The sequence below is a fragment of the Triturus cristatus genome, chromosome 12 (assembly GCF_964204655.1).
Source record: "Triturus cristatus chromosome 12, aTriCri1.1, whole genome shotgun sequence".
Taxonomy (NCBI): Eukaryota; Metazoa; Chordata; class Amphibia; order Caudata; family Salamandridae; genus Triturus; species Triturus cristatus.
In genome coordinates, this window is record NC_140595.1 from 470,023,149 (window position 1) to 470,050,921 (window position 27,773).

The window sequence follows — 27,773 nt, forward strand, 5'->3', positions numbered from 1 at the left end:
TCCCAGTTATGTGAACTGATTTCTAGGGTTAAGGTCATCCCTTTCAAGGCACCAGTGGTCAGTATCTTGCATGGCTCTGCGTTCCTGGTGCGGAAAGTCATGTACAGAACTGACGTCAGCGCACGAGGGCGGCGTCTAAGTAGCTGCCGCGACGTCATCTCAGCTACCACAACGCCAACAACGGACATGGAGCCGCATGATGCCACGTTCCGATGCGCTGGGGTACTGCAGACGAAAACTTTCCTGATCCAGTCTGACGCCTGGTAGGAATTCTAAGGTAAGGAATGTATCACTACTAATCTTTCTTACAGGTATATCATTACCGAAGGTAAGTAACTTGTTCAATAGTACCATTTTGTAGGAGGCTGGCTTAGTATATGTTGCTCACTTATGTAAGTTTAGCACCCTGCACTAATCCAGACAACCCTTATGGTGATTTTAATCAGAGAACAAATGATGGGTATGCTTTTTTGATCTGCACATCTACAAATATGTGTTAATAGTACAAGCAACCACAAATTACTTACATTTTTGTTGGGTGCTCCCTAGGTGCCAAATACTCACCCATCTTGAGTATCAAACTACTGGACCCACAAATGTAGTCCAGATATAATTTTACAACAAAGACACCAGAGCACACCAAAGTAAAGTTACTCTGCTCCTTGACGCACATTCCACAAAGACATCCAAGTTCATAAATCAAATTCCATATATGCTTATTCAGCACACACAGTCCACAGTAAATGATCCGCAGCTGAAGTAATATCCAAATAATTTATTTCTTGAAACAACGGCAACCGACGCGCGTTTCGCCCTCCTGGTCTTCCTCAAGGCTGCAAAATTACATGGAAAAACATGATTGTAACATTTTTATTTTAATAAAGCTAAAACATTAAAAAAACACTCTGTACTCATACCATCATGGACATGTATGACCTTTTAGTTGAACATCAGTCCCACAATCAGAGAGACCAAAAATGATTGGTTAGCCATTTATATACCTTCACCCGTGCAAGCAAAAAAGGCAAAGAGAAAGAACCATTAAAGTCACTGCCACCATGTGCCCTGTGGTGTTGATCTGTCCAATAGAATATTTTACCATGTATTCAAAATGGATCTGAATAACTGTCACACCAGATTAGTCAGTGCGTGTCAATCCCCAACTAAGGGTACAACATGCTGCACTGCAAGAGACTATGACATAGTGCAGCTGTCCCATTCCTAATTGTGTGCATTAAAACCAGAGGTATGTGAGAATATCATCCTAATTCTCACCTTTCTTCACTTGAATCAGTATATTTGATCCTCAGTTTAAAGACTCACAGCGAAGAAACTGTTGAGCTACTGCAGTCTTTTTTATTTAATCTGCAGTCCAAAAAACGTAGAACAAAAAACAATAGATGTATATTAGAACCTAATGTATATGTTAAACTGTTCAAAATAAATCGGTCTAAGGTGAAAATTAGGATAATATTCTCACATATCTCTGGTGGCATGCCCCGGACACAGATTCTTGAGGCTTGATCTATTAATGTGCAGCAATAGTGACATTAATGGCCCCAGCGGGAATGTGAGGCTCTCTGCCTCATAGCACTCCTCCTCCTGGTGCCTCAGGGGAGCCCCCCTGTCCTTTCGCCTCACCTCTGGCAATAGCTAGAGCACTGTCAGTCTTTCAGAGCCTCTTTGGGGCGCACAATATTCGTAGAGGCTCTCAGCCCCAGCCCAATTTGAGCCTCAACCTACTTCTGGCACGCCCTAGGGCTGTAATGAGGAGCTCCGGGGCACCACTGGTCTGCCTCACTCTCGCTGCTTCCTACGCAGGCCACAGCCGCCCTGGGATGTCCAAAGTGAAGCAGTTGGCGCCCATAAGGTGGTATTGAGAATTCTTGAGCATGTACTTTTACCAACTTCTTCCTGGACAAACTGGTTCTTGAAAACCATGCCTCGTTTCTGACAGAGATTGTGATACCTGTAGGAGCCTGGCTACGATATATAGTGTTCACCTATGGTGAGGCACTGTGCGCTGAGTCCAGGTAATCCATAGTGATAGTGTTTAGGTCCCTGATAACCAAAGCTGTCAAGGGATAGCTGTAGAGAGCAGCTAAGGCTTAACGAGAAGGGTGTCAAGCGGGTGCATTTACCACACAGTCGATCAGTACGCTTTCCCACAAGAAAGAACGACACAAGTGTTTATAAAAAAATACTTGAGAATTTTTTAACAGAACACTAAGAACTAACTTGGTAAATCACCTACCTTGAGATATTAACTACACACAAGAAATACCTCAAACAGGTAAGCAGCAGAGAAAATAACATGGGGTTCTATTGGAGGGGGAGTGGCAAACGATATTCTAAAAAAGTGGTAAGTGAGGTAAGTACCAAAACGAGACTCATACCAAGGATGGAGAAGCCCAGGGGAAGCACGAAACCACCAAAGGTAAGTAACTAGGGACCCTTATGTGCCCAGGTGCAGTGTTTTCACAGACACATATCCATAGAATAACAAAGGGAAAGTCGTAATCAATATTTTAGTGTTTCAGTACCCTTCCCAAAGGACCCAGAGGACACCAATAGGATCAAGGGAGGTTGGAGAGCCACCCCGCCAGTGGCAACCCAGGGAGCCAGAGTACCTAGGTGCGAATTGGTGTCAGAACCGCCCGTGGAAGCCAATGGACGATCTTGGAAGTCCAAAGGCTGCATCGACTCCTAGGCCAAAACGATGGAACCTAAACGTGGATTCTGGACGAATTGCAGCAATAGCACAGAAGCACACTTTATCTCAGTGTTGTCCTTGATAAGACAAAGTACGTAGTCGATTTTCAGTTGTATGCAGTCTTCATTTATTATTCAATATGACATGGTATGAGCGGTTTCATTATAGAGGCAGTTGACTTGTTTCGTCCACAGGACTTCTACAAGGCTAAAATATTTTTCTAACGTGCCACGAAATTGTCGGTCCATTGTGAGGTAAGATTACCTTGTAACTGCAGAATCACTGTGTATCCTCCAATATGAACCTCAGTAAGCATGTATGTTGGCCCAGCATGGCCCCGAAAATACATCAATCACAGTGGTCAGCGCATTTTATAAGCCACAATTAAATTACTGTACCCATTGTACCATCACACGGACGCTGTGCATTCTGGGCGAGAAGTATCTGAAAGCAGAGGGGACAGGGTCCAAATCACCCGGATGTGTCCAGGAGGTGCAGGAGCACAATGCCATCTCCTGGTTGGAGGTACTTGCTGTAGCTCAACAGTCTTGATGGAGCAGCTGTGGACGCCAGGCGGCAATGCAGAAGCGGAGGAGACGCTCATGAGCTGTCCCACAACGGATGAAGGATGCAGGAAGCCAACCACAACAGTCGATTCAGAGGAAAAGATGCTTGGTTGCAGACCAACAAGGTCTGTAGGACTAACCCAGCAATGGTAAGTCAGGGCTGGCCCTCTGTATGCAGGAGAGCCAGCAGAAATCCTAGGAGTCCCCTCGAGGACCCTCAGCCACACACCGAAGATGGAGGCCCACGGTGCAAAGGATGTAGGCAGGACATCTTTCTTGAAGCTGTGCGATGCTTGAGACTGAGGCTTCTTGGTCCTTGAAGATCTTTGGTAAGAAGTCAACAAGCCTTGGCAGCCACAAACGGATGCGGTACACAGAGATGTGGTTCAAGTCAACTGGAGAGGTAGTGCAGTCTTCCAAGTGGATGTGAACGCTGGTCAGGCCGCTGGAGAGCCAACAAAGAGAGCTGTGTTGCAGAGCCTGAAGGTGTCTGTCGGACAGCAGGATCAGCAAACCGGTCGACGCGAATGCAGTGAAGGGAATCTATGGGAAAGAAACAATTAGTTATAGATTCCTCACGTTAGAATTACCCCCAGGCATCAGACTGGATCCGGAAAGTTTATTCGGCAGCAGTACCTCTTCGCGCCAGTAGGTGGCGTCGGGCAGCTCCGTGTCCGTCGTTGGCGTTGTGGTTCCCAAGATGACGTCACGGCAGCTACTTAGACACCGCCCTCGTGCGCTGATGTCCGTTCTTTCTTTTTCTGCGCCAGCCAGCGCAGATCAGGATTGAGCGGTACCTCCAGTCACTTTTTGACTGAACTTTTTGCAACTTTTGTCGACACCTTATGAGTCCAAACGACTCCTGGTGCACGTAGGGATGCCCGGCTTCAAGGCTTGCGGTTCCTGTAAACGACTGATGTCGGTGATGTATCCGCACCGCGTGTGCCTCTTTTGCCGGGAGCGCAACCACGACCCAAAGTCGTGCTTCGACTGACGGTCCATGGCACCAAAGGCTTTGCAGGAGTGGTCTTGTTAGAACTGGGTGTCTCTAGTTGGCAATGGTTTGCTCCTTTGTCCAAATAGGGACCCTTGCTTCTAGTCAGGGAAAGGGGGATACACTCCTAAAATAACCCCAGCTCACCCCCTTGGTAGCTTGGCACGAGCAGACAGGCTTATCTCAGTCAGTGTGTAAAGCATTTGTGAACACATACAGTAATACAGTGAAAACACTACATATGGACACCACACCAGTTTAGAAAAATAAGTAATCTTTATCTAGACTTAACACAAGACCAAACGACAAAAAATCCACAATACAATATCAAGAATGACTTTAAAATGGTAGAAATAGCTTAGTTCAATGTAGATGGTAATTGCGGCACTTTACTCTCAAAGTACCTTAGATGCGTTATGCAAAGCAAAAAAAAGGGTCACGGGGAAGGTGATGCGCTGTTCCTTACACTCAGGGGAGTGGATGCGTCGGTTCCTTACTGCTGCGCAGGTGAGGTGTCACGTCCCTTCCTTACTGCGTGGGGGGGTTTACTCTTGATTTCTTACTGCGTCCCGGTTGCGATGCAACAAGATGGTATCTTTAATGCGGTGCGACAACTTGGATGCAATGCGTGCATGCCCGGCGGCCGTGTGGTAAAATTGGTGGTTCCTTGGGAGGCCCTGCAACACGTTTCTTCGGGGAGGCGATGGCAACCTCTGTGGCAGTGGCACACTTCTTTGGCGATGCGACGGCAACAGCTGCGGCTGCTACATGCTTACTCGGCGATGCGACGACAATAGCTGCGGCGACACGCTTCTTCCTCGTTGAGTCCCGCTTCCAGCTCCCAGTTACACGCAGTCTCTAGAGGTCCTAAAGCATCAGCAGACACCTATTTGCAGGTAGAATTCCCAGCAAGGAAATCCAGGGGAGCTGGTGGTGAAGTCTTTGTATCCCTGAGACTTCACGACAGGAGGCAAGCTCAGCTTCAAGACCTTGGAGATCTTCCTCAAGCTGATAAAGTACTCACAAAGTTCCTCTTCTCCTTTCCTTGGCAATAAGTAACCAATGCAGGCCAACCCCCCACACAGCACAGGGTCAGTCACCTCCTTCAGCTTTCTTGGTTCCTCTCCTTGGCAAAGGTTTGTCTTGATTCCCAGAAGTGATCTAAAGTTCTGGGGTCTGGCCCCTCTTTTTATACACACAGAGTCTTTGTTCTCTGAAGGCAGAGTGTGTCTGTACCTAGTCAAAACCAGTTCTGTCCTCCCTGGTGCAGCTTCGTAGCAGGAGGTGGAGACAGCATTGTTGAAAGTATACCTGGCTCAGGTAGTTGAAAGGAAATCTCCTCCCCCTACTCTCTATACAACCCATGTCCATTCAGCCCATCCTTGACTCATCAGACTTCTGGAGCCAAAGCCTCCTCCAGCACCCTGTCACTCACAAACCAGACATGTAATATGTAGTCTTGTCCATTGCATACTGTATTTTAATTGATCTATGGATTAAAAGAATAAAAGGAACCGCTTTCTATATTCAAAACGACCATTGCTTTTTTCATTGGGAATACACCAACTGATTCCTTTGTGCTTGATTATGGACAATAATGTGCTTTCATTAACTATGTATTTGTTGTCTAGAGTGGAGGGCCATTAATGTTTAATTTGGCTTAGTGTTTTTTACCACTTTTCTTGGGACGTATGGAGGTCGCATCCCAGACTCATTACCACTTGTTCTATCCAGAATTGTAGCCACATTACATGATAAACGCTTGGTGCAGGATTCTTTGCCCTGATCCTTCTTTTTTTGTTATGTAATACATAAACCTAGCAGAGGCATACTGGATGGTTAGGCAAGAAAATGCCTACTTTCTAAAAGCGGGATTTTAAAACGCAGAAGGTAAAAATCACCTACACTAAAAGATGTATTTTAACATTCTATGTTCAGGCATACTATACTCGTTTTTCTTCCTTGTTCCCTGGGTCAGTTAGGATTATAAGATGTTATAATCAAACTGCCCATTCTGGCCTATGGGAACAGGTAGCCTTGCAATAGTGAAAAACTGTTTGCCACTGCCAAGATGGCACAATGTCAGCAATTCTGCGTCCTGGAGTCTCCAACGCAGCTCTCACTCAGAGATGCTTTTAGTCTCGAGTGGAGCTCAGGCCTCATATGAACCTTTCTGCCCATACCATTTCTGCCCAGAGGTCTCAAGAAGATCAGGAACAACCAAGCCCAAGTCATCCTTGTGGCTCGGATAGTTTGGTATCCCGAACTTTTGAGCTTGTCCATCGGTCGTCCAATCAGGCTGCTTCTTCAGGAGGATCTTTTGTTGCAGCAGCAGGGAAGGGTTCTCCATCCAAAACTGTCAAAGCTCTGCCATTCGTGGAGATTGAACGGCAACAGTTAACATCTTTCGACCTTCCCCCTAAAGGCTAAAGTATTATCTTGGCAGCCATTCATCCTTCCACCAAGAAAGTATGCGCTTGCCATTGGGGCATATTTTGGGCATAGTGTGCAGAGAAACAGTTTGACCCTATTTCAGCTACCCACTCCTAGGTCTTTCTCTTTATCCTATTCCTTGCCCATCTGGGCTTCGCTCTAGGCACCATAGAGGTCTATCTTTCTGCCATCTTAGCCTTTCTGTGGTTGCCTGATAGGCGCTTACTCTTCAAAGCCCTTGTTCTTCATAGATTCTTGAAAGGTTGGCAACACGTTTCCTCCTTCACTAGTCCTAACATTTCAGATGTGATGTCCCTTTGAGACATTGGAGCACTGTTCTCTCAGGCTCCTTACCATCAAGATGGCCTTCCTGGTGGCAAAAACACCTGCCTGGAGGGTCCATGTGCTTAAGCCTTTGTCATCCAGGCCTCCATACCTAAACAACTACCCAGGCAAGCTGGTTCTTCGCACTATATTTTCCTTGGTTCTGAAAGTTGTCACTCTTTTTCATGTAGGCCAATCCATCACCCTGCCAACTGTTTAGGCTCTAAAGAAGAGTGACTTCAGCGCCAATAAGAGCGTTGTCGTTCTGCCTTGACTGCACAAGAGATTTCTGGGTGGATGACCAACTCTTCAAGTGGTATGTTGGAGCGAAGAAGGTAGAGGCCATGCAGAAGCAGACCGTCTCTTGATGCATCGTGCTATGCATTAAGAACGGCTACGCATTGGCTAAGAAGCAACTCCCTGATGGTTTGCATGCTCTTTCTATCAGGGCTAAGGCTGCGGCCACATACTACACCTGATGGGTCTAATGGCCTTGTTCATCCTGTTGGTGCCTCATGCCAGATGGCAGATGAGAGCCCTTCAGTGTTGCTTGAGAAAGCAGTGGTTCAGACACCATGTGAGCCTCTTGTCTTGGATGCAGAACTGCAAATCAGTATTTGCGGATTTGCACTGCTGGATGTGTCCCATCCATTTGTTGATGAAAAATCCCTTCAGGCCTCAGCAGATGTAAGCCATTGTGGTCATGGACACTTGAAGTCTTTCCGCTGTTTTATTTCAGGGAGCACTTTCCCAGATCAGTGTGGCAACTATATCATAATCCGTTATATCAAGAGACAGGGTGGTGTGAGGTTGTAGTCTCTATGCTGGGAGGTGATTTGGCTGTAGACCGAGCATTGTGGTATTCTCCTGGTGGCAGCCCACTTTGCTGACTCTCTTGAGATTCAAGTGGATGCTCTGTGGAGAACTGTGAGTGGCAACTACACTGCAAAGTGACCAACATGTTCTCCTCCAAAATTGTGTGTGCATGCATGGATTGCTATATCACTCCTCAATAAAAAGAAGTGTCAAAAAAAGAAGCGTCCTCAGTATTGTGACTTGCTTTCACCTCTGAATGGTTTTCTGCGGTATGCATTGAGGTTGTTATTTACTGGGTCTTCTATCTATGTTTTCACTGATTACCTTTCTGTCGATAGTCCTGTAGAAGATGCAGCAAGGTGCAGCAACTTTGGTCCTGATTGCACCAGACTGAGCGAGTAGGATTTAGCAGGCTGATCTGTTGGCACTCTGCATTCGGCATCCTCTTTTTCTTCCACACATGGTGGGTCAACTCTTCAGCCAAATAGTCAGGTCTGTTCTGCAGCTGAAGGCATGGAGATTGAGCAGTTCTAACTACAGTCTTTTTCATTGTCATCTGAAGTTGAAAACATCATCTTGGATGCCAGGAAACTTGCCACAAAATTCATCTGTGTTGGTCACTTTAACAGGTTTATTCATTGGTGTGTATAAAGGTCAGCACCCATTTCAATCACACTTTTCTGCTGTTTTGGTATTTTCACTTTCTATTACCTAGTAGGTCCTAACCATAGTTACTGTAAAAAATACAAAAACAAATTGTATGCTTAGTCTTTACTTGTCCCTGTACCAGCTTTTTCAGTTTTAGTTGCCAATACTGTTGTGTTTTTTTCTGAAATGTTTACCGAATTAGTTTTCTCCCACTCTGTTCATTATTCTTCTGTTGACTTTAGTTAAGGCTTCCCCGTTTTGAGACAATGTGCGATTGCCAGGTGCAACTTCGCACTTTAAGGAAGGATTTCAGCCTGCAGGGTTGGAAAGTTTGAGGTCTTCTAAATTAAACCACTGTTTAAAGTATTTTTCCCATATACATAGATTTATTGTACTTGGCAATCTTTTCTAAAACAGCGCTATCTGCTTTTCACATAGGCAAGTCCATTATTCTTCTACCTTTTTATTTCCTGCCCCAAATCCCTCCAGTGAGGGATACAGTGAACCCCTTGTGTGCAGTATCCTGCCACATCTGCAACGCTTTACATGATGGAATGAATGATCAGCTGTTATGGAATTTTGCATGAGTTAAGAAAAGCAGGCTGGTGACCAAATGCACAATGTCGCATTGGGTTATCCTTTACTTTAAGGTGTGCCATGTCTTGGCCATTTAAGATTCTCCTGCCTGTAATTGTTCTCACTGCACAAGGGTCCTGACTCCTTCCCCAGATCTTACCAGAGGTATGACAGCAGTTAACTTCTGCCAGACGGGGACATGGTCATGTTTGCATACTTTTACTAAACATTACTGCATTACAGTCAAGCATGTAGTGACACATACTTTGCTATGGCTGTGCAGCATGACTTTGTTATATTGATATATACAATAGCGATGTACACAATGATATATGTATGTATAATAACGAACTTGCATCTCTGTTGTCAAATCCACCCAATATGACCTCCCCATCAACCCCGAGTCAGAAGTACGTGGAAGTACAGATCACAGGCGAAGGGGGGAGGGGACATAGCCCTCAGTCAAACACTCGAACAGGAAAACCCAGATCGATCCCACAGATAGGCAGAAACACCACAATGGTCTCGGAAGATTGTCTCAAATAAGAACACTTTTGACCAGAGGGGTGAGCGTTCCCAAAAACACCATAAAGTCAGATGCCACACTAAGTTAGGAACACACAGCCAATTATAAAACAGCATGCACACTACACAACGTGATCATGTTATCCCCATGCAGGACATTTGGACACGTACCCCCACTGGTGCTGCATTGTGTTAGCACAAGGTCAAAACCCACCTGCACTACATATCAACAACCACATTTATGCCCCCATGCCTAGGCACAGATTTTTGTCTCCAAAGAAATGTACAAATTGTTTTATGATGCCTCATGCAGCTTATAAAATGGTGGCCGAAACCAATGTACTTTGAGACAGTCTTCAGAACCCAACTCTGTTGCCTGTTCTGCCGGCCGCTGCGTTTAATTAAACCAGTTGTTCCTGTTTTGCCACATGCCTCTTCTCTTTTATATTTCTTCAAGGTAAATCTGTATTCAAACAACTTCCTCCTTCCTTGGTTAATCAGCACTCCTCAGTCTCTCCTCGGGGATGGTATTCCTTTGGAACTCATTAATCCGATGAGGATTATGACTTTGAGGCATTATGTATCCAGAAGAACATTAATTATTGCCATCAGTTCCCAAAACAATGGAAAGGATATATTTAACATGTAGAGGCAATATATTAATATTCTTTACATTATACTGTATTTATTTTGCTCATTCATGTTCTAGCTAAAATTGTATTACTCTATTTTCTCCTTTTCTACTGAATATTCATGAATTATACATCATGTCTGTGAAATATTGTCTTCTCTAGTTTCCTATTGGTGTCTGTGGTTTCATGTTGTCGTATCTGTTTGTTTCAATTAAGAGAGGTGCATAATAAACATTCTATAGTCAAAATAAAATTGAGTAATGACATTTTAGAACACGAGCTGAACACATATAAATGTCGTAAAATATACAGTTTAGTTGTATAAAAATTCACTTTTGAATACTAAATAATGGTCTCTCTGTGATGTTCTTCATACTAAACAGATTTTCCTTCTTACTAAGCTCCATATTCTCCTCAAATTCACCTTCCAGAGCACTGGAATGACTTTCTGGATGAGCTTGTCCAAGTGCATCCTATTCCTTCCGTTTGTAGTGCCAAACCAGAGATATTGGCTCCATTCTCAAAATCTGGTGTGGTGCTTTTTGTAGTCATATGCAACACATGAGTTGGGGTGAATTGAGCACCATGTTCAGCTCTCCATTTGTTACTTGGAGGGCAGATATCTTGTTTTCTTGTAAAGCACTAGGATTAGAAAATGTTTCAATGGGTGATTTGTGTTTCTGTGAAAAACTCATTTTGTCTTTCATATCTGCAGGCTGTGGAAAGCAGTTCAATATTTTGCTTGAAAATTCATGAAAATCTTACTTTTCATTACAACCAAGTAGTTGAACATTGGAATAAACAATACACTTGTGGCACCCATGTTGTTTTAGGTAAGTCTCTGTAGTATCTTTGACTCGGTTTTGCTCGTGCAAATCTGCTTTGGTTTTAGGTTACGCTCTTGTATTGTATGTACTAGAAATATTAAGGCTGGGCCTGTGGTCCAATAAGAATGAACCTTATGAGCACCATATCAAGTATTATATGGCAGCATAAACTCTCAGCAGTGGGTAGAATTTAATTCTGAGAACTATTGAGATAGTCAATTGACCTGGCTTTTGTGTGAGTGAATATTTCCTATGAATAGTGTTACCTGCATATTCACCTCCTCCAGGCGCCACCATGGATCCAGAAAATTGGAATGACCGCTCCTGATTTGGCACTTGCACTCCAGAATCTGCTCCAGATATGACATCACAGAGCAATATAAGTTACCAATCAGCACGCTGCTCTTTTCCTCCCTTCCGATTGTACGAGGATCTGGAGTTGCTCTCCTCAAACCTTTACTACTAAAGTTATCTTTTGCAGTATTTGAATGAATGAATAAATGAAGATATATGTTCGAGGCATGTGTGCTGTAGATACACATGCTTTGCATACTCCTGCCATCTAGTGTTGGGTCTGAATGTTTACAAGTAGTTTTTCTTTGAAGAAGTCTTTCGAGTCATGAGGTAGGTGACTCCTCCTTTCGGTGATAGTGCGCATGGTCCTCGACTCCATTGTCAGATTGTTTTTTCCCACCATCGGGTTTGGACATGTATTGCTGCGCTCCAGTTCGAAACCTTTCTTCAGGTTCCCCTCGATGCACAATCCACTCTACCCTCGATAGTATTGCTTTGTCACATTTCCCATTCTTCGCGTATTGTTTCGGTTAATGAATCCTTCATTTTGGATCAAAAACTTTTTGGGCGGCCTTCGGGCCTGACCGTGTTGATACTGTCTTCTGTCGATGGATGGACTCCGTTTAAATTCTGTCCTCTGTGCCCACTAAGTATCCTCGCACCGACTCACATGAAGTGTTTAACGTGCGTAGGCCTTCAGAGTACAAAAAATACAACTGAGACGCTTGTAAATCTTCTTGGTCCAAAAAGACTCTTCAGGATCAACAGGCTCAACCCGTGGAATTCAACATCTGAATATTTATCACACTACGGATATCTTCGGTGAAGAATCCAACCTTGAAGATGTCTAAGCATCAGCTGCAGAACAAGAAGAAGAATAGGAGGCCATCTCGGTTCCAGAGACGGATTCAGAATGCGAGATAGACATGGAGTTTGAAGATCCGCCTCCGGGACAGGGTGCTGTGAGTACCAATCACCCCTTGCCTCTTAAGCCCATACCCAAAACTTATAAGGTTTCATCACAAACTCTGCCTTCTGGCCAAGGTCAGCACCAAGACGATTTTTCTTAGGCCTCCCCTTCCGGCTCGGCACAGAAACAGATTTTCAAGCCTGCTGGCTCGTGACGTAGTCGACCAAAATTCTCTTCAGATCCGAAACCTTCCAGTTTGAAACCCAAAGCCGATATCTTCCACTCCTAAATGCAAGTCCATCTCCGCATCAAAACTTTCGGTGCCGAGATCAAAAGAGAGCAGTTTTGAACCTTCTGACTCTAATTTAGACATTGTTCATCCCAAACTGGATCCCAAACAAAAGAAGATTTATATCAATCCTGATACAGGACATATTCATGCTAAATCTCCAGTTAAATGCAAGCTTCCTTCTGAGAACTCTAACTATAAGATTCCTTTAAAGAAAAAGAAGGATGTGGCTACCAGTCCTGTTTATCCTGTTCCACCATCCCCTCAATTTCCAGCCTCTTTTGAACAGCTAGAACTTTTACATATTAAACCTCAGGGGTCTCCACTTTCACAGCCTGAAGGGGAAGATATTAATGAAGAAGATATTCATTTACCTATAGACCCATGTAACGATTACACCATTGCTCCTTCATTAGACAGTGACCCAGACCTTTACCCTGCAAAGCCTTCCCCACCTGAGGAAAATGTGGCTTATCAGGAACTCATTGCTAGAGCAGCAGTGTATCACGGAGTGGCATTACATAAAGAGTCGTTAGAAGAGGACTTTTTATTTGAGACACTTGGGGCCGCACACAGGTCAAGGCAGACATGCCTTATGCTGAAGGGCATGATGAGGAATGTGGATCACATTTTCAAAGACCCTGTGTGGGCAAGCATTGTGACTCCTTGAGTCGATAGAAAATACAAACCTTCGCCCTCTGATCCTGTCTTTATTAAAGGTCAGCTGCTTCTTGACTCCCTTGTAGTCTCCAACGCTAGCAAAAGAGCTAATTCGCAAACGTTTGGTGATTCTTCTCCCCCAGATAAAGAATCTAAGCTCATAGATGCTTCAGGCAAACATGTAGCCGCTCAAGCTGCTAATCACTGGCACATCGCAAATACACAAGGCCTTCTAGCTGGGTACAACAGAGCACACACAGATGAAATGGAGCAACTATTCCAATATTTCCAAGAAGAACACAAAAACAAAGCAAAAGACTTAGTTCAGGAGGGCAAACTCATTTCTAACTCTTCTATTAGATGTGCTTTAGATGCGGCTTACACCGGTGCTAGGCAGATAAATACCAGCATTCTCCTCAGAAGGCATGCATGGCTTAGGATTTCAGGTATTAAACCTGAGGTTCAACAATCCATTTTAAACACCCCTTTTGACAAAGAACACCTGTTTGGTCCTGTAGTCGACCAATCCTTAGAAAAAATAAAACAAGTACTGAAGTGGCAAAGTCCATAGGAGCGCTTCAGTCCCCATCAAATAGAGGCTCCTTTTGTAGCTCTTTTTACAGAGGAGGGTCCAAAACCACACTCAGACCCAAATGCTTCCATTTATAAAAGTAATACCCAATCCTCTCCCTCCAGAGGTTTTTATAGAGGAGGGTATAGAGGAAACCATTCAAAAGGTAGGGGTAGAGGTGCCTCAACACGTAGCACCCCTAATAAACACACTTTCCCCGTTTACATAACACCTGTCGGGTGAAGACTTCAACAGTTTCTCCCCATTTGGCAATCCATTACAATATCTGTCATGGTTATTGCCTGGAGCTTACCACCAATCCTCCAAGCATTCCACCTTGCACTTACAAACTGTCGTCAGACCACTTAGTTACTCATTCAAGAGGTGTAATCCTTCTTACAGAAAGGAGCCATACAACCAGTTCTGTTACACTACCAATGCTCATGGGTTTATCCTCTATATTTATAATTCCCAAAAAGGACGGCTCCTTAAGATCCATTTTGGATCTCAGAGTGTTAAACCAGTACATTCTCTCAGAACATTGTCCTTTGGTAACACTTCAGCAGGTACTTCCACAGCAATTTTATGTCCACACTGGACCGAAGATGCATACTTTCACATTCCCATACATCCAGCTCATCGCAACTTCTTCAGATTTGTGATGGCAGGCAAGCACTACCAATTCAAGTACTCCCCTTCAGAGTAACTACTGCTAACTAGTAACTACTGCTAACAGAGTAACTAGTGTTCACCAAATGTCTAGCAGTAGTGGCAGCTCATCTCAGAAGACAACATATCCAAGTCTTCCCATACCTAGACAACTGGCTCTTCAAAGCCAGCACACACCAAATGTGTCAACACACAGGTCACGCTAGGCTTACTCCACCGGTTGGGCTTCATTGTAAACGCATCAAAGTCTCACCTGCAGCCTTCACAGACACAATCTTATCTGGGATTCAATAACGACACTCAAAAAGCTCTAGCCTCTCCCAATGCAGCCAGAATTCACAATATTCAAGCTCTGTTACTTCAGTTTCTGTCCAACCAAAAATTATCAGCCAGAACCTTCATGCAATTGCTAGACATAATGGCATCACACATAGCAATATTGCATCATTTAAGACTATACATACGTCCCCTACAAGAATTCTTAGCCCGTCAGTGGAATCAATCACAGGGTCAATTGAAAGATCTAGTGTTGGTAGATGGCCACACCCATTGCTCTCTGCAGTGGTGGAATCCACAAAATGTATCAAAAGGGCGACCATTCATCGACCCTATTCCACAGATTGTGCTAATGACAGATGTATCTCTTATCAGGTTCAGTGCCCATCTCTAAGATTACGCAATATTGGGACACAGAGCACAAACATCTACACATCAACTATCTAGAGCTTCTAGCAGTATTTCTAGCACTCAAAGCTTTTCAGTCTCACCACATACACAAAGTTGTCTTAGTTCGTACAGACAACATAACATATTTACTATATACAAAAACAGGGGGAGACACACTCCCCAACTGTCGCGTCTCTCTGACCATTTGGAGTTGGGAAATCCATTTGAGAATTAATCTCCTATCAGAACACCTTCCAGGAGTGAACAATGAGTTTGCCGACCTCCTCAGCAGAACTAGACAGCAAATACACGAGTGGGAACTTCATCCCCAAGTTCTCCTTCCATATTTTTGAGAATGGGGATTCCCCCAAATAGATCTGTTCGCCACAGTGAACAATGCTAAATGACCAAACTTCGCTTCCAGCTTCCCACACCCTATCTCCAAAGGCAATGCCCTGTTGTTGAATTAGTCAGGGATATTTGCATTGGCTTTTCGTCCTCTCCCCCTCCTTCCATTCCTGGTTCGGAGCTCATGCAAACATCACTCACTGATTGTAGCAGCCCCCACATTGACTCGTCAACCTTGGTTCACCACACTGTTAGAACTATCAGTGGTTCAACATCAAAATGCATCTCAGCTCAGGCCATCTCACACAGAGCCATGGAGAAATCCGGCACCCAATCTCAAAGGAGCTCAATTTAGCGATTTGGCTCCTGAAATCATAGTTTGGATATTTAAATCTGCCACCAGACTAGATGCATATCTTGAAAGAAGCAAGAAAGCCAACCACCAGAGCTTGTTATGCAGCGAAATGGAAACGTTCTGTTGTCTTCTGTGATAACAACAAAATTAATCCTTTAGATGCTTCCGTTCAAAACATTGTTATCTGATGGATCTATAACAATCTGGTCTAGCTTATACATCAATTACATTGCACCTTGCAGCACTCGCTGCATATTTGCAAAACAGACGGCATTTATCCTTGTTCAAAGTTCATGTAATTAAAACCTTTATGGAAGGCTTAAAAAGTCATTCCATCCAGAATACCTCCGGCACAGGTGTGGAATCTTAACATTGTACTCACAAGACTCATTGTTCAACCCTTTGAGCCTTTACTCAAATGTCCTTTATAGTTCCTTTCATAGAAGGTTGCCTTCCTCAGTGCCATCACTTCATTACGGAGAGTTGGTTAGCTACAGGCATTAACTTTAGAAGAACCCTTCTTTCAACTTCATAAAGATAGGGTAGTTCTTCGCACCAATCCTAAATTTCTCCCTAAAGTCGTTTCTGATTTTCACATTAACCAGTCGTTTAAGTTGCCGGTGTTCTTCCCTCAACCAGATTCTGTTGCAGAAAGAGCTCTTCACACACTTGATGTCAGAAGAGCGTTATTGTATTCCATTGAGAGGATAAAACAATTTCCTAAAACAAAGCAACTTTTTGTTGCACTTTCTCCACTTCACAAAGGCAATCCTAATTCTAAATCCGACGTTTCCAGATGGATTGTTAAATGTATTCAAACTTGCTATGCTAAAGCTCAAAAGATCTTTACCTATTCCCCTTTGAGCACATTCCACTTGCAAAATAGGGGTATCTTTGGCCTTTTTGGGTAACATTTCTATGGCTGATATCTATAAAGCAGCAACAAGGTCCACACCACACACATTTACTAAACACTATTGTGTGGATGTGTTAGCACACCTACAAACCAATGTAGGAGCAGTGCTAAATACACTTTTCCAGACAACTGCAACATCTACTGGTTAGCAACCGCTATGGGAGATAACTGCTATGTAGTCTATGCAAAGCATGTGCATGTACAGCACACATGCCTCGAACGGATTATGTCACTTACCCAGTAAGCATCTGTTCTTGCCATGTAGAGCTGTAGATTTACATGCGCCCTCCCACCTCCCTGGACACCTGTAGTTGTTGAAGTTCTCTTTATGTACATTGCATAGGCTTGGACATCTCTTTACTACACTCACTCACTCCATTCTCACCCTCTTACGGGAAAACAATCTAACAATGGAGTCGATGCCCAATGCGCACTATCACCTAAAGGAGGAGCCACCTTACCTCATGACTTGAAAGACTTCTTCGAAAAAAACTTGCAAACATCCGGACCCAACACTAGATGGCAGGAGTATGCAAAGCATGTGAATCTACAGCTCTGCATGCCAAGAACAGATACTTACTGCGTAACTAACATATTCTTATAGAGCACAACTGTAGCTTCAGATTAAGCTTCCTGGTGCTTGCGAGAGACAGGTAGGAGCTAAGGGTTACAAACAGCACTGTTTTCAACGGTGCCTTAAACAGGCTTTCATACAGTATATAATGGAGTGGCAGAGGGAGAGCGTTCTTAAGGCTCGGCGACAGAACCGAGAAAGATCTGGCTCTACGATATCTGAGGATGCACTGGAGGTTGAGATTAGATAAGCGGGAAGCCCTTGCAGGAGGGTAATGTTGGAGCATGTCTTTGATGTATGTGGGACCTCTTTAGTGGCAAGCTCTGTGAGTGGGCATAAGTACTTCAAATTTGATCCTGGAATTGATTGGTAGCCAGTGGAGTTCTTTGAGCCCTAGTTTGATAAACTAATGTTTGGGGATTTCAGAACAAGCCTTTCTGTGGCATTTTTTAAATGCAGCAGCGGGGACAGCAGATACTGGGGGACACCTAATTAAAGAATGTTGACCTTGCGGGTGTCAAGTGGCATGTCAGATGGCCAGAGGCGCAGGATATCAAGGGGGCGGCAGACTCAAACATAAAAATTTCTTTTTTATCAGAATTTAAGTTGTAGACAACTGTTATGCATCCATTGAGCAATGGACTTGACAGTTCTGAAAATCCCCAATTACAGTATCATCAAGTTGATGGAAGGATTGCATATGTTGAGTATTTTCCGCGTAGGATACGATATTCATACCCCAACTTTGCAGAAGTAGAGCTAGCAGGGCCAAATGGATGTTAAAAAGAGTTGGACTTTGTGAAGAGCCCTGGGGGACACCACAGGTTATGGCCCTAGAATGGGAGGTGGGGGGCAAGAGGAAATCTGCCTGTTGCCTATCTGCTAGGAAGGGTCAGAGCCATTTAAGAGCATAGCCCATAATACCCTCCTCCTCCAGCCTTTGTAAGAGGATCAGGTGAGACACAGTATCGAAAGCGGTGGAGAGGACTAGTAGGATGACTACCGCCTTCTGCCCTTAGTCAAGGTTGTTTATTCAGTGACTACAAAAAGGGGTAGTTCTGTACAGAACCCGGCCAGGATCGATGTTGAATTTTGAAATTCCTCAGAAAGGAAGGTGCACCAGGAAAGAAGAACATTTCGCAAGTTTAAGTCAATCATCTTCATTTATTAATCCTTTGTATTATTCTAATTTAAATTTCAGCTAACTTGTTTCTTGCCTTGATACATATGAACTTTATCAGGGCTGAAACAATCACATCAAAGACAGTATATATCACCACATCCAAAACATATATAGTGACACTACGTTCTTACATACAGTAAACACAAACCAAATTTAAATCTCTATGTATCTCATAGAAATCACGACCTAATATATAGCTTTTTGGCACATACCAAAACACAAAAAAGAAAAGAACATACTCAATGTGATGTGACACAAAGCAACCCACATATACATACATTTATAACCATCATAGATCCCATATTGGCCCCAACAGAACGAAAGCTAACATTTAGTATCCCGACCTATTGTATTGTAGTTCCTATTTCCCTGCTAGGTTCTGCGCATTGGAATAACATACACTATAGGCTTGGCATAGGACTGAGGTCGGTATGCCCCTATCGCGTATATTAAACTTAACTAGCTCGGAGGCCACTAGAAACTTCTTGACAACAAGAAGGGAATAGCTTCAGGCAACCACATAACATAAAACCCTGATCCCTCAGGATCGTGGAAACAATATACTACTTTTCATTCAGTCAGTCATCTCAGTACATAGAAACAGTTGGGTGTGTTTACAATAGCATTTATTGCACAGTTATTGGTACTGGTTATATGTGCTGCGACAACTGTTGGACAGTAGCAGAGAAATATGGCCAGCAGTGCAGTTAAATAAAAATGCATGGTACAATTTTACCATTGTGCAATAGTAATGAACACATACATGAAATACAGAATGCATTTAAGATAAAGCCTATACCCCTATGATGCTTAATTAGATGTACCTAAGTGTACCTAGCATGTGTGTAGGTCTTAGAGAGCCAAGAATCCCCCTAGGATTTATTCTAACCCCAGTACCTTAGTGGGACTTCAACCTGACCTCGAGCTGGACACCCCAGGATGGGTGGATGGACCTCTAGCAGCTGGAGCTGTGGCATGACGCAGGTTGCAGCGTCTCAGGTCAGAGTGTCGGCATGGAAGTCTCGGTCCCCTCTGGTTTGCTTGGGCAAAGGGAGGTATATTTATACCTGATAGGTGCCTTGGAATGTTAGTATTGATGTAAAGTCGGTCAGAGAAAGACGTCAGGAATGAACCCTTAGGGAATAGTGGTTCATGCATATTTAATGGGTTCTTGGAGAAATCGATAATCCTGTGCTAGGGAAAATCCCAAGAGCTTAAGGGTCTGTTTCGAAGAACTCGTTGTGACGTAGGTTAGTCACTGTTGGACATGGAGATGACATATTTAGAATCGACCGTCTTCTGCACACGTCAGATAAGTAACCGCCTCTGTTGCTTGTTATTGTGAAGGGAGGGTTAATGTAGGTGAAAGGGACTCTAGTGGGTGAAAGGGCCTGGCTGTCTTTGTGGCACGAAAGATTTGTGCCTCTGAAACGGCGCACCTATGTTAGGGTCTCAATCCAGCACATAACACTATGTACGAATATCATTCACATATTAACATATATACATCATCCTATCCCATCTCAGTGGAATATATAGTAAGAACTTGAATTTCTATAAATAAACAGCATGTTCATTTAAAAGGAAAAAACGGATTGAATTGTATCCATTTATTAGAGAGCCAATTTAACTGAGTCTATTGCCCGTTGGAGTCCAAATTTCAAACTACTAGCACAACACTTCAAAATATGTTGATATTAGAAAACTGATCTCACCTTAAAATACAGTAGGTCGTGATCACAATACTTGAAAATATTTATTGATTAACCACCCTAGGACAACCATGATACCAAGGGATTAAATTCATCCCGTCCACAGATGGTATAAAGGGACCATATCTTATCCCCACTCGAGACCTATATAAAAGAAAAACCTTTAGCCCAAGTGTACTATATTTCGCTGATCCCTAATTCTAGTCCAAACAATGTCATTCTGTATGTAGCCATATATCTTGCTCTAGAATTAGCATTAACGGGTAAGGTCACAATGGAACCAGTGGTAATCCAATAGCACTTATCCATCTATTATGTCACCACTGCCATTGAAGACATAAATAGACACCCGAAATAACCAACAAGTCAGACGGACAATATCAAATTAGATATTGAACATACCGGCATGATGCAAATTTACCAGCTTAGTATATAAATGATTGTCCAAAAATAAAAATATAGAAGGTCTCTACTCGACTACGCCGGAAACATTAGCTACAAATCAGTGTGTAACTCGAAGTCAGTCAAACTGGCCCAATGTGCATACGGCATCAATATCTTCTAACAAGTCCCCCCTCCCCCGACAAGCTAGCGCCGCGTGTGGACTTATCAGAGTCAAATGAACAACAACAATAAACTGCGGTCTGTGTTCAAACGTGCACGTCATTTTTGCCCGTCTTAAAATACCTAACGGACGTGGCGTCATGCCTATGTGAACCAGGACGGTGATACCGGTCACGTGATAGGTGTAGTTAGCGAGACTGCCATGTCAGAATTGCAATCGCACTCCGGCATTCCACTATAAGCTACGCCATATGGCACAGTAACGTATCCGTATCTTATTGTTCCACACACCAGACAAGGATATCAAGCAAAGAGATAATCTAGCCACAGATTCCTTACTTTTGAATTTCTCAGGCGTCGGGCTGGATCCGAAAACTTTTGCTGAGCAATACCACTTGCGTACGACATCGGGTGGCTCCATTTGGCTCCGAATGTCATTGACGACCTCGGTTATGACGTCGCAGTGCCTACATAGGCACCACCCAGGCGCGCAGACGACAGTTCTCTTCCAGGGGATCCTCATCAATAAGCACTGACTATTCCCGCCCATGTGCGGGGACCCCGGAAATAATATAAAATTATATATGGAAATCATATACATACAGCTCTACACATATATATATATATATATATATATATATATATATATATATATATATATATATATATATATATATATATATATATATATAAATTCACTGAAAAAACCATAGGTTTCACACATGTTATAGTTAGCGGAAATTTTACTGATAAAAAACCAGTGAAATTCCCCCGTTATAGTTAGTGCAGGCAACTATAACTCACGCGACCGCAATCCTCTGCTGATGCTAATACTGTATTTAGACACTTATTTGCCCATGTCTTCTTCCATACATTTTTAGCTATACATATATTACAAATATTTTTTTTTATAAAGACACATATGTCATCAGCAGAAGATTGCGGTCGCGTGAGTTATAGTTGCCTGCACTAACTATAACGGGGGAATTTCACTGGTTTTTTATCAGTAAAATTTCCGCTAACTATAACATGTGTGAAACCTATGGTTTTTTCAGTGAATTTGCAAGGTTTTTTAAATGCTAATTCCTAACTATAACGTGTGTGAAACCTATGGTTTTTTTCAGTGAATTTGTACGGTTTTTTAAATGCTAAGTTACTTTACGCCATTCGTGGCGTGCGCGCCCACTTAACGCAGTTTGTTCCGTGCGCGCACGGTGCGCTTCGCGCACCGTGCGCGCACAGTAAGCACGCGGTGCGATTCGCGCACCGCGCGCCCACTTTACGCAGTTAGTGCCGTGCACGCACGGTGGGCCATGTACGCACGATGCGCTTCGCGCACCGTGCACACATGGAGGACATATGATGCACTTCGTTTTGAAAGGTAATATTTTAATTTTTCGTAATTTTTATATGCCATGCACTAATGGTGCCCTTCGGGCACCATTTGCACACGGGGTGGAGAGAGTGTGGATAATTTTTTCTTTTATTATTTTTGTTTAAAATATTAGAGTTTATCACATCTCTGATAAGCCATGCACAATTGGTGGCCGGCGGCCACCAATTGCACACGGGGTGGGGAGAGTGTGGATGTTTTTTTTTTTTTTTTATAATTTTTTACCGTACGCGTACGGTAAGCGTAATCGGCGAAATTAGCGAAAAAATAAAAATTGCATTTTTGGCCTTGGGGGATCTTTGGGGACTCCCTCAACATGGCTATGTGTGTGGGAGCTGTCTAAACAGCCCCTTTACATGTTTTTTGGCTTTATTTTAAAACCTAACTCTCAGTGCGAGAGAGAAAATGGCGGCCGCCGCTTCCTGGTTTCGGCCGATTCGAATGTTTACTAAGATATAAGAGCCAATCAGAATCGCGCTCGCGCACGCCACCGTACGCGTACGGTAAGCGTACCGTAAGCGCACCGTAAGCTGGCTCAGATATATATATTGATTTAAAGGCTATTCTCTCAGAATCTACTGAACAGATTTACACCAAACCTACAAAAGGCACTTCCTTGACCTGAGGACTACCTCTCTGCCAAATTTCTAGTAATTCTGTTCAGCCGTTCGGGCTGTAGCCCTGTCTGAAGGTCCTATGGAAAAATGCATGGGAAAAACGCGTTTTGGGACCCCCCTTTTATCTCAGCCCCCGCTTGACGAATCCCCCCGAGACTTTCAGGGTAGGAGCAGAGCGTAGCGCCCCACCTATTTTGAAAAATTCGGGAGGATTCGTCGACCGGCGCCAAAGTTATTCAAAATAGAATGTTGAGGATTTCCTATGGAAACGTGGTCCTAACTATAACTACCTACTGGCGACCGCCAGTAGGTAATATATATATATATATATATCTATATATATATATAGATTATTAATGTTTTCTCATACCAATGCAGCTCCCCATAGGAGGCTAAACAATGTAATTACACACATACACTGTATTTGCCAATATATATAAAAACACTAGAGGGCAAGTAGCACTTGAACGCTGTTTTCTAATGAGCAAAACACTCATAAATAGTAAACTGCAAATAAAGTAGACATTGTTAGCCTACAGGCTGCATTGTAAACCAATTACAAAAAAGTTGGGCGTAATAAGTTAACGCCCAAGGTCCCTAGTGTATTACCTTCGGGTTCCCTTGTCTCTCATAACTGCATTGTAAACCAATAGCATAGAAAATGAAAGCATTTTCAACAAAAACTGGCACCGTGCCTTTAAGGCAGCTATGACCCCTAGCTTCCCATCATGCCTCAGGGGTGACAGTTAGGTCAGTCTTTCCGGCTCCTTCAGTCAGGTCCCTGGATTTTCAGCTCTTCCTTTTTTTGACTTTGTCAAAAATATCTTATAGAAATCTAGTTTTTCTGCTTTCACTCGACGTCTTTTGGTCTTAGAGTGCAAGTAACACCTATTTTGTGCTCCAGAAAAGGTTTATTTTCTTTATGCCTTCTTTATTCGATCCTTGCCCTTCCTGTGGCAAAAAGACCAGAACAGATATACACCCTGTGTGTTTTCTCTGCGTCCCTGAGTCTCACTCTTCTAACTGCCGCCATCATTGTAAGAAGTTGTCGAGAAGAACCATCAAGGACAGGGAGAGGATTCGACTATATGGCCTCTCTGAAAGAGGTAGGTCTCCTGTGAGGCAGCAGAAGAATAGAACTCGGTCGACGTCAAGAGGAAAAGTCCCGACCTGTTCTCCGTCGGCGTCTGGATCGACGTCGAAGCTGCCGACGAAGAAATCGGCGTCGAAGACTTCAGTGATGCCGGTGCATCATCAATCGGCAACAGAATCATCGTTGACGAAGGTAACACGTCCTCCGTTGACATCAACCAGGCGATGCTCAACGTCGAGAGACAGGTCTCGGTCGGCGCCGGCTGGGCGTTCGACGTCGAGGCACATCACTCCGTCGTCGCGTCGAGGCATATCGCTCCATTGTCGCCTCATCAGCGGCGATCGAAGTCGAGGCACAGGTCTCCATCAAGATCAGTCCAACGATCTTCGACGTCGAGGCACAGGACACCTCCTTCAACGTCGAAGTCAGGACGAGGCTCTTCAACGTCGATCCGTCATACAGAAAACGCCGCCGAGATCGGTATAAGGATCTTCGGCGTTGAGGCAGAAGTCTCCGTCGCCGGCAGCCCAACGCCGGTCGACGTCGTGGCAGCAGTCTTCTGAGAGGGGGCAGAGAACGTCGAAACATGGCACTCCATCTGCGTCGGGGAGACGTTCGACGTTGAGAGGACGTTCTGCTGTAAGATCAAGTCCACCTTCTAAGAGAAGAAAGTCAACGTCGAGGCATACGTCTCCGTTGAGACGACAGTCGGCGCACAGACGCTCCAGATCAACGTCAAGGCACCCTTCCAGAGACGCCCTACCTCCAGTGAGCCTATCATCGTCCCCTTCAGGCACCCACAGTTCTCACCCAGGGTCAACGTCAAGATCCCCGGAGGTGGGGATCTCAACGTTCAGCAGTCCAGTGTCGGGGGGACACCAAGATTCCCCAAACAGGTCTGCACATGAAGAGGAGAACTCCCATCCCCCCCTCCTGCATAATCCCCTGAGGAGAGAGAGAGACACAGATCGCCTTGCATCCATTTGTCACCACGATGGTACAGGCCGTTCTGTCACTGGGCCACTGATAAGGTCACGGCGGAGCAGCATTACTCGAGCCCTCGGCACAGATCTCCGTTGGCTCGTCTAATACAAGCAGTGGATAAAGAACGATCTCCTTCAATTACCAGAGCTCGCAGCCGTACCCCTGTGCACTCGCACAGAAGGCGGTCTAGATCAAGAAGCAGGAGAAGAGCGCACAGACCCCCGACTCCGTCCTCTTCTTCCACTCATACGTCCCACAGAGAGTACTCTCCTACTTTTACCGACAGTCCGCCGTCGAGGGCCTCTGGTGGACGACATCTACACTTTTCAGGACATTCTTGGCAGAGGGGCGATAAATCTGGGTATCCCTATGCCTACTCGTCAAAGCAAGTCCTCTGTGATTTTTGAGACTCTACACCAAAGAGCAGCATCTAAGCCTCTGCTTCCCTTGGTACCAGGCCTCATAGAGCCAGTGATGGACATCTTTCTCACACCGGCGAGTGTCAAGACCGCCCCAGCGAGAATCTTAAAAAAGCACCGCTCACCAGAGGACGACCCGCTCTTCCTTAGAGCTAATCCTCCCCCGGATTATCATAATTGCTGCGGCAAAGAAGACCCATGCAGTAGCATCCTCCTCTACTGTTCCACCAGATAAGGAGAGTAAGACGCAAGATTCTTGAGGAAGGAAGGTTTGTGGCACTTCGGCCTCCATGTTGAAGGACTCCAACGCATCGGCGCTCCTGGGCCGCTATGACAGATCTCTGTGGGACTCACTACAGAGATTCACTGAAATGTTGCCACAGTAAGATCGCAAAGATTTTGAGAAAATCCTAACAGAGCGGCAGTCCGGTGTCTAACCAGGTTATCAGTGCTGCGGCGGATGGAGCTACCCTTTCGGCTCATGCTTATGCTCATGGGGTATGCGCAAGAAGAACGTCTTGGTTCCGCCTTACAGCTCTCAAGCCAGAAGTGCAGTCACGCATCCTCAATCTTCCTTTCTCCGGTTCCTCTCTGTTCGGGACTCCCATGGATGAAGAGATGGCCCGGATGGAAACAGAACTGGACACGCTGAAAGCAGTGGGCCTTGAAAAGAAGAAGGAATTCCGCAAGAAATTCTGTCGTTACAATCGGCGATCCTCCCAACAGAGGGTTCAAACCCCTCATTGGCAGAAAAATCAGGATCAGCAAGGCCAGCAAAGATCGCAGTATCGGGGCAGACGTTCCTCCAGAGGAGGAGGAAATCAGCATCAAGGCAACAACTCCACAAAGACGCAGACAAAGCAATGAGTACTCACTTACCCCGTCGCCGTTCACCACTCCAGTGGGGGGGGGGGGATTACAAATCAGCTCGAATAGTGGCGAGCTATCGCAAAGGATCAGCGGGTGTTAGCTATGCTGCAGAATGGGTAGTCTCTACGTTCTCGACACCATCCCCCCTCAATCCCTCCAGTTCCACCATCATGTCATCAGTTAAAGCTCTTGCAGAGAGAAGTTGCCACCCTTCTCAGACAGTCAGCCATCGAGAGGGTGGCAGTATCTCAAAGAGGGAAAGGGGTTTACTCCAGATACTTCTTGGTAAAGAAAAAGGGCCAGAAGGCAGAATACAGACCCATTCTGGACTTGCGGGCACTCAGCCAATGAATCAAAAAGGAGAAGTTCTGCATGTTGGTTCTCCATCAAATATATCCACATCTCAGACAGGGGGATTGGATGTGTTCGCTGGATCTGCAAGATGCATACTCTCACGTCCCGATCAATCAGCATCACAGACAATACCTACGATTCCTGGTGGGAGCCTCATTACCAGTTCAAAGTTCTGCCCTTCGGGTTGAAGTCAGCCCCCAGAGTGTTCACAAAGTGCATTCTGGTAGTGGCAGCAGCACTGCGTCGCAGGGGCATCTTCGTGTACCCGTATTTGGACGACTGGCTGTTCAAAGGTCCTTCTCCAGACAGCGTGATGAGTAATTCCTTGGACTGTCTCGAGCTGTGCCACCGGATGTGCCTGCATGTGAATTTAGACAAGTGAACTTCACAGCCAACGCAGAAAATACATTTCTTAGGAGCCCTGCTAGACTCCGAGGTAGGAAAAGTGTTTCCTTCGGAGGAGATACTGTGTTCCCTCATACAGAAATGCAAGCTAGTTCTGTACAACAGAGGATTGCCTCCCTGCTAGGGTCGATGGCATCCTGCATCTTCCTTGTTCCCAATGCGTCCTCTTCAGCAGGATCTGGAGGACAAGTGGGACCAACAGACAGCTCGCTGGGACGACAAGATAAGTCTATCTAATGCTGCACGAGCGTCCATACCTTGGTGGATGAGAAAAGGGAATATGCATGTCGGAATTCCTTTTCATCAATCTCCGTCTGCTCAGACGCTGATCACGGACGCCTCACTGCAGGTTTGGGGGGCACACATGGGTCCTCTCCAGACTCAAGGACTATGGTCTCCAAAAAAGCGATCCTACCACATCAACATGCTAGAGCTGAGAGCAGTTCACCTAGCCCTCAAAGCTGTCCTTCCCTCGATTCAGTCAAGCTCAGTATTAGTACAGACGGACAATACAACCACAATGTACTACCTGAACAAACAGGGGGGAACTCGCTCATGCACACTTTCACTGGAGGCTCAAACACTCTGGCATTGGCTCCTGGCGCGGAATCTGTCAGTCACAGCAGTCCACCTGCCGGGAGAGCAGAACGTGAGAGTGGATGCTCTCAGCCGTCACTTCGAAGACAGAGAAGACTGGGTTCTCAACGACGAGGTCGTCGAAGACATCTTCCAGTCATGGTGTCGCCCCACCATCGACCTCTTTGCGGACAATGGAAATACGAAATGCCGAGACTTTGCCTCAAGGTTCTACCAACCAGGATAGAAAGGGAATGCCCTTTTGATAGAATGATTAGGGGCATTTGTCTACGCCTT

At 44.7% G+C, this 27,773-nt stretch overlaps 1 protein-coding gene across 8 annotated transcripts in view; it reads left to right on the forward strand.

The window, feature by feature from the left end:
- The window catches only part of TDRD12 (tudor domain containing 12), a 3,486,095-nt gene that overhangs the window by 1,843,019 nt on the left and 1,615,303 nt on the right, over positions 1–27,773 (forward strand). For all 8 annotated transcript variants that reach the window (XM_085639447.1, XM_085639446.1, XM_085639448.1 and 5 more), the window contains one exon: positions 10,943–11,060. In XM_085639447.1, coding sequence (XP_085495573.1) covers positions 10,943–11,060 — 118 coding nt within the window. The remainder of the gene's footprint in view (positions 1–10,942; positions 11,061–27,773) is intronic.